At 21.8% G+C, this 7,893-nt stretch overlaps 2 protein-coding genes across 2 annotated transcripts; both read left to right on the top strand. All coding sequences in view use genetic code 6, as the record gives it.

Annotated features, from left to right (window-relative positions):
* On the top strand, positions 1 to 1,820 carry TTHERM_01289160 (COP9 signalosome complex subunit 3, putative; the record flags this gene model as incomplete). Its single annotated transcript, XM_001029818.3, has 8 exons — positions 1 to 339; positions 471 to 615; positions 697 to 761; positions 833 to 952; positions 1,127 to 1,282; positions 1,336 to 1,418; positions 1,493 to 1,673; positions 1,734 to 1,820. 8 exons carry the CDS (start codon positions 1 to 3, stop codon positions 1,818 to 1,820), a joined length of 1,176 nt encoding a protein of 391 aa, XP_001029818.2.
* Positions 1,821 to 3,906: 2,086 nt separating this feature from the next.
* TTHERM_01289150 (elongation factor Tu GTP-binding domain protein) lies at positions 3,907 to 6,798 on the top strand (the record flags this gene model as incomplete). Its single annotated transcript, XM_001029817.2, has 10 exons — positions 3,907 to 4,122; positions 4,196 to 4,380; positions 4,547 to 4,805; positions 4,866 to 4,940; positions 5,003 to 5,299; positions 5,427 to 5,534; positions 5,601 to 5,754; positions 5,896 to 6,169; positions 6,229 to 6,632; positions 6,698 to 6,798. The coding sequence occupies 10 exons, from the start codon at positions 3,907 to 3,909 to the stop codon at positions 6,796 to 6,798; spliced, it is 2,073 nt and encodes a 690-aa protein (XP_001029817.2).
* Between the last annotated feature and the right edge of the window lie 1,095 nt (positions 6,799 to 7,893).

The raw sequence follows: 7,893 nt of genomic DNA, 5'->3' as shown, positions 1-7,893 counted from the left end.
ATGAATTTAAACGAATTGATTAAGTTGTCTTCTGAACAAAGCTATGATACCTTAGTTAAGAAATTAGAAAGTTAAGATTCGACATTCAAGAAGCAAGCAGTTTAAATTTTTACTGCCATTTAGAATTAAGATATGGAAACTCATCAACTTATATTCTTATACTGTCTTTAGTACATGGATATTAAAACTACTTTCAATATTTTTGATAGATTCTTGAAATCTTTGACAAATGGAAAGCAAATCTGCCACAAAATTGATAAATTGTATAAAGTTGCTGACGAATATAAGAAATTTATGATTGAAAATAACCTTGCCATTAAAGCCATTAAAGCATTTGAAGTAAGCAACATACCTATTTCAATCAATTAATTATTAATAAAAAATCAAATAAGAAGAACAAATAAAAGCTTATTTTAGTTAATGTTTTTTCATTCTCAATTACTAATATTCTCATTTATAATCTAATCAAGTTTGCTTGCAGAAGTTTAGAAAAAGAAAAAATTGGTTTGACTCGTATGCACTCAATGTTCGTCGAACTTTGCTTGAGAGCCAAGATGTATAAAAGCGCACTTAGAATTATTGACAAGCCTTTGATTCACTTAGAAGTTAGATCAAGTATAAAATATTAAACTAAAATTGAAATATGTATCAATCAATCAATCAATAATTTATTTGTTCATTTTTAATCAAATTTAGAGATCGACGAAGGTGATTTTTACAATTTCAAGTATTTTTGTGGTTGTATCTTCTTAGGTTTAAAGGTAAAATTAGACATTTATTTATTTTTTCTATAGGTTCTTTCACTTGAAATTCATAAATAATTTATAAATAGAGATATAGAGAAGCTTAAGATTGCTTTGAGCTTGTAGTTTAGCTCCACCAGAAGGATCTCTATTAAGTTACAATTGACACTTGCAAAAAGCTTTTCTTCTTAGGTATCAGAAGTGGTGAAGTAAACAAAATTATATTCATTAAATGCAACTAATTTAACCAAACAAGCAAACAAACAAATAAACCAATTGATAACTTAATTTAAACAGCTATAAGCAAAGAATACAAATAAATATTTATATTATTGAACTACAAAAGATGATCAAAAATGAATATTAATTATTTTTCATAATAGACTTCATTACATAAATCAATCAGTCAAATGGATGTTATCTCAAACAAATTGATTAATGTTGTTCTTGATGTTTACAAGTAGTCAGAAAAAAATTTAGAATCCTTTGATTAATTTGTCTTAATGAACGAAAAGGAACTTCAAAAGGAAGGAAACTTGGTAAACAAATAAACTAAAAAAAAATTTATTAACCACCTTAATTTTTAAAATAGGGTTTGGCTAGATAGCTAAGAATTTGTTTTATCATAAAAGAGCTCAGAAAATTAATGAGAGTTTATACAAGATTTAGAATAGAGTAATAAATAAATAAATAAATAAATTTACACATTTTTATGTATGAAAATAAATTTTCCAATAATTTAAAACTAGAAAACTTGATAAAGAAATTAAGGTAAACTTCAAGGATATAGCAGATTTGTAGAGTGAAATTAATAAAGTAGAAAGATTATTCAAAATCAATAGAAAGCTTAATTGCATTGAATTCAATCAAGGAGAAGATATTGACCACAGAGAATAAGTACTTATTCCTTTAAAGAACTTGTTCGAATTGGTATATTCATATTTAAGTTAAACTTTATTAATATTAATCTTTATTTCTAAAAAAAAATAGCTCAAATCTGTTAAATAAGAGTATGAGGCTGAAAATGAAAAGATGATCATAGAAAGAATCTAATAACCTGACGTTATTGTAGCATGAAATTATATCTTAAATTTTATAATTTAATTCATTTATCATAGATAAATCTATCTATATATGTTAGTTGATTAGAAATTATAATAAATTCCCAAAAAAATAATTTAATTTGCTAAATAAAAATATAATTTTAAATATTATTAAATTTATATTATTTTTTTAAATAAATAAAATAATCACACACAATATTTTTAGTTAATATTACATTTTATTTTTAAAAGAGTAATTAATTTAATAAATAAAAATGTTTAATTTGGAATTATTATTTATAAATTAAACAATAAACAAATAAATTATTTTTTCTCGTTAAATTTATTCTCTCAGATTGTAAAATATTGTTTTATTTTGGAAATTGCTATTAAAAAAACTAAGCTATGAAGAAAAAACGATTCTTAATCAATTAATTTCTAAAATATTTTTGAGTAATATTAAATTTAAAAAAAAATAAAATAATTATCTTTATTTTTAGTTAAACATTAAAAATAATTTAAAATAATTTTCTAAGTAAAAATATTAAATTTGTAATTATTATTTAGAAGTTAAACAACGAATAAATAAATAAATAAATAAATATTTTTAGCTAAACAAAAAAAATAATTTACTAAATAAAAAGGTATAATTATTTTGGACTTTATTATGAAGAAATTAAGCTATGAATAAAAAAATGATTCTTACTTACTTAATTAATTTACTCTATTAATTTTTTAATAATATTAATTTTTTTGTAATAAATAAAATAATTTAGAATAATTTCTAATTAAAAATGCTTAGTTTGGTATTATTATTTAGAAGTAAGTTAATAAATAAATAATTCTTACTTGATAAATTTATTCTCTAAGATTTTTGTAAAATGTTATGTGTTTTTAAGTTAACAAATAAATAAAAAAATAATCACCAATATTTTTAGCTAAATAAAAAAACAATTTCGAAAATAATAATTTGCAAAGTAATAAGGTATTTTTTGGACTTTATTATTAAGTTGTTATGCTCTTTATTTTATTAAACATTAATAATAATTTAGAATAATTTTTTAAGTAAAAATGTTTAATTTGGAATTATTATTTAGAAATTAATGAATAAATAAATAATTCTTACTAACTTAATTAATTTATCTTAAATATTTTGTAAATATTATTTCTTTTTCAATAAATATAAAAAATAATAATCTAGCTACATTTTTAGTAAACTTTCAATTAATTGCCAAAATAATAGCTAAATAACAAATAAATTATACTTAATGTTGATATGTTTTTAACAAATATTATTTTTTTAATAAAGATAATAAAAATAAATTAAAGAATTTTGTAAAAATTAATTTTAACTTGATATAATATGATTAAATTGAAAATAAAATAAAATTATCTTAATTTTGTTTTTAAAAAATTAATTATTAATCTTATCATTTTTCTATTTTTGAATGAATTTGTTTATTTTCATTTATTACAAGTTTGAATTTCATATAAATAAAAATAAAATACTTAGACAATTTAAAGAGTGTTTGCATAAAATAATTTATGTTTTTTAACCCAAAAATTCAAAAATATTTCATAATTTTCTTTTTTTATTATATTTTTTATTTAATTGAAATTGGTTTTTAAATTAAAATTTTTAATTAAAATAAATATCTCTAAAAAAATAGAAAAAAAATTAATTTATTTTTTCATTAAATTTTTATGAAAATGACAAATATAAATAAATAAAAAAATAAATTAATAATTTTTGAAAGTAAATTTGTAACAGAATAATTCAAAAAATATGCGAAGATGAATTAATTGTTGGTTTTAAAGAATAATTAATCATAATTTTGAAAATTATTCAACTGTTCGCATATTTTACATGCATCGGATTGCAAAGAAAGATATTAAAATTAGTAGAAAGAATATTTAAGAAGATTCTTTTTTAATTCAATACTTTAAAAACTTAACTATTGATTTAATTAGTGGGTGAGGGGGCTAAAATCAGCCTTTAATAAAAATTTAATAAGATCCTATCCAAACAAGTAATTTAATTAAAAAAAAGAATTTAAGACTTCTCCTATCTTTGTAATTAGATAAATCTAAACTTAAAATAGCAGAAAATAAATAAATCAATGATTTCCAAACAACTTTTATAACTCTCAAGATTGGGTAAAAGTCTACGTGTTAACAGCAAGAGTTACTCTTAACTTTTGAATAACACTTAATCATAGTAGATTTCATATTTAGTTTAGAGATAATTTAATTAGTAATTTTCCAGACAACTTACTTCATTTACATAGATTCCAAGCTATTCATTCGCCTTGGAGCCATAAGAAAAAGTCATTAAAGTAATAATGTTTCTTTTCATTTTTAGCACAAATTCACAGTAATCTAATAGCTTTTTCATATTTAAATATAAAGAATCCTGAAATTTTGAAAGTTTTAAACCAAAGCGATAACACTAAGTTCAGAAACGTAGCTATTATTGCTCACGTCGATCATGGTAAAACTACTTTAGTTGACACTCTTCTCAAAACTTCAGGTCTTGAACATGACAAATCCATGGATAGCAACTAGCTAGAATAGGAAAAGGGTATTACCATTCTGTAAGCAATCTAAAATTTTGTTCAATAATGGTTGGATTTAAATGGAGATTCATTAATATTCTTATCTCCTCTATTTAATAATTTTTTTATACTATGTAGAAGATATCCAATACTTGCCAAAAATATATCATGGATAGCAACTTAAATCATTTTTTTCAAATAATAGATCTAAGGTCACTGGTGTTACTTTTAAGGACTATAAAATTAACATTGTAGATACTCCTGGGCATCATGATTTTGGTGGTGAAGTCGAACGTATTATGTCCATGGTTGATGGTGTCATTCTTTTAGTTTGCGCTACTGAAGGTCCTATGACTTAAACCAAATTCGTCTTGAAGAAGGCATTGAAACAAGGTCTCAAGCCTATAGTTATTATTAATAAAGTAGATCGTCCCACTGCTAGAGTGAAAGAAGTTGAAAGCGAAGTAAGTTTTAGCAATTTAAATAGTTTTATCTCCTAAATATTTTAATTAATTTAACAAAAGATACTTGATATGTTTATTGAAATGGAAGTCAATGAAGATTTACTCGATTACCCTGTTTACTATGCTTCTGGTAGAGTAATAAATAAATAAATTGCGTTTATGCTTTTTGCTAAATTTTAGCATTTTATATCAAATAGGAAGGATGGGCTGTCCCAAGCATAGAAGAAATCAATTCACCAAATAAAAATGGTGTCGCTTGTGTTATGGATGCAATTGTTAGTCACGTCCCATATCCAAAATAACAAGTAGAAGGAGATTTCCAAATGCTTATTTCCCAAACAGAAAGTAACTAATATCATGGCAAGATGGTCATTGGTAAAATCTTAAGAGGACAACTAAATGTAGGTGATAAACTTACTTCAGTTGATTCTTCTGGTAATTTATGTGAAAATGGCAAAGTTATGAAAATCGTTAGAAGATACGGAATGAAGCAAGTAATAATTTTGATAGTTTAATTTAATTATTTTAAGTAAAGTGATATTTAGAATTAATAGATTTTAATTTAATTAAATCTTTTAAATTTTTAGTTAAGTTTTTTAATTAAATTTTATAATTTTCTAGATGGAAATTAATACTGCTTATGCTGGAGATATCGTTTCTGTAGCTGGTTTCTCTAATTCTACAGTTGCTTACACTCTTAACAAATACGGATGTTTAGATGCTGTTCCTGTAAATAAATAATTGATTGAATTATTCATTTTATTTCTAAATTTTAAATAAAATTAATATTATTAGAGTATTCCTATTGATCCTCCAATTATGTCAGTTTCAATTGCCACTAATACTTCTCCATTAGCTGGTAAGGATGGTGGTTAAAAGCTCACATACAGTTAAATTAGATAAAGACTTTAAGAAGAAAGTGAAAATGATGTCGCTCTTAAAGTCCAAGGTATATAAATAAATAAATAAACAAACATTCAAACATTTTTTAGTTAGAAAAAAGTCAAATTAAATTTAAAAAAATAAAAAATATGCAAAAAATGACAAAATTTTAGAAAAATAAAATTCCTTTTTTAATATAAATAAATAGGTCTTGATAGAAAAGATGGTAACAGTTTGATTGTTGAAGGTAGAGGTGATTTGCATTTAGGTATTCTTTTTGAAAATATGCGTAGAGAAGGTTTTGAAATGAGTTTAACTCCTCCTTAGATTCTCTTTAAAGAAATTAACGGAAAACAACACGAACCTATTGAAAAAGTTACTATTGAATTAGATCCTGTTTATTCTGCAAATGTTATTGAAAAGTTATCTCAACGTAAAGGTGTTTATGAAAATTGTGAAGAATTAAGTCCTATTTTACATAAGTAAACAAATAATTTTGGTTAGTAGATTAGTAAAATTGAAAAAATAATTAATTATATAGGCTATCTTTCACTGTTCCCACTAGAGGTATGATTGGTTTTAGAAGTGAATTATTGAACGACACAAAAGGTACTGCTGTCCTTGAAAGTTGCTTCTTAGAATATCAAGAACACAGAGGTGCTTTGAAAAAAAATAACAAAGGTCCTTTGATTTGCACAAGTGAAGGTATTGTTACTGCTTATGCTTTAAAGACCTGTGAAAAATTCGGTTAATTATTCATTGAACCTGGTTCTAAGGTTTATCCTGGTTAGGTTATTGGTGAAAACTAAAAAGAATCTGAAGTTGAATTAAATCCTACTAAAAAGAAAGAATTAAATAACATTAGAACTAAGTCACACGAAGAAAAGATCGTCCTCTAGCCTCATCGTGTTTTCTCAATCGAAGAAGCCATTTGCTATATTAGAGGTAAATCAATTATTTTATATAAATAAATAAATAAAAATAAATAAATAAATAAAACTTTCAATTAGATGACGAAATCGTAGAAGTAACTCCTAAGGAAATCAGAATCAGAAAGAAAGAATTAGATTCCAATGTTAGAGCTAAAATAAAAAGAGATTCAAAGAAATGAAATTAATTAATTAATTAACAAAATAATTATTCAGCAATTAAAAATTTAAAATTGTTTATTTAAAAAAGATGTCAACAAAAGCTAATATAACTAACTATTATTTTAATTATATAGGGTTTTTACTACCTTACCCTTTAAGTTAACAATATACATACATACATATATACATATATATTTATTTTATTAGTATAAAATAATTCTTAAAACGAACTAACTCCATTTTCTAATCAAATAAATTCTAACTAAATTCTTTAATAAATAATAAATAAGCATTTAAATGTTTTAAAGGATTTTAAGATTAAATTTAAATAAATATTTTTTTTCAACAATATTAACTAAGCATAAAAATAAATATAATTTTGAAAGTATTTATTTATTTATTCTTTCTTTCTTTCTTTTTTCTAATTTAGTCTTAAATAAAAAAGAAAAATATTTTATTAAATATTTTTAATCAATAGCAAATATTTTTAAAAATTTAAAGATGGCCAATAGCCTATAGGCTTATTAAGGGAGAAGATTTATGAAAAATATATATTTCAGTAAAAAATATAAACCAATTTAAGATTAAAATTTGAAAAAACTAAATTTAATGGTTTTGTCTGCAAAAATTATTATTTTTAAAATTGATAAAAAATGTATTTTAAATTGATATTTTAATAATATATTAATAAATATAAAATTAATTCAATATCAAAGTTCTTTATGATATAAGAGCATAATTAATATTCATTCATCATAATAAAAAAACTTTTTATTTTCAAACTAGTTTAAAATTAGAAATAAATTAATTTAAATATTTATTTAGTTTAAAGATAGTGTTGATTAAAATATATATTCATTAACAGATGCCTTAAAGATATTAAAAAAGAGTAAAAATTTAATATAAATGAAATCAAACATTTTAATTATAATTTTTTTATTCGATTACAATAAATAAATAAATAAATCAACCAATGTCTTTTTTTATGATTAAAAATCTTTTACTCAAAAATTGATATTCTGATTAAAGTAAAAAGAAAGTAAAGATATGAAATGGTTACAAAATATACCATTTATTGCAATAAAATTGACTGAAATACAATAAATAATACTAAA

The sequence above is a fragment of the Tetrahymena thermophila genome, assembly GCF_000189635.1.
Source record: "Tetrahymena thermophila SB210 genomic scaffold scf_8254393, whole genome shotgun sequence".
Lineage (NCBI taxonomy): Eukaryota > Ciliophora > Oligohymenophorea > Hymenostomatida > Tetrahymenidae > Tetrahymena > Tetrahymena thermophila.
The sequence above is the reverse complement of the archived record's forward strand: the minus strand, read 5'-3'. Positions and strand labels throughout refer to the sequence as shown.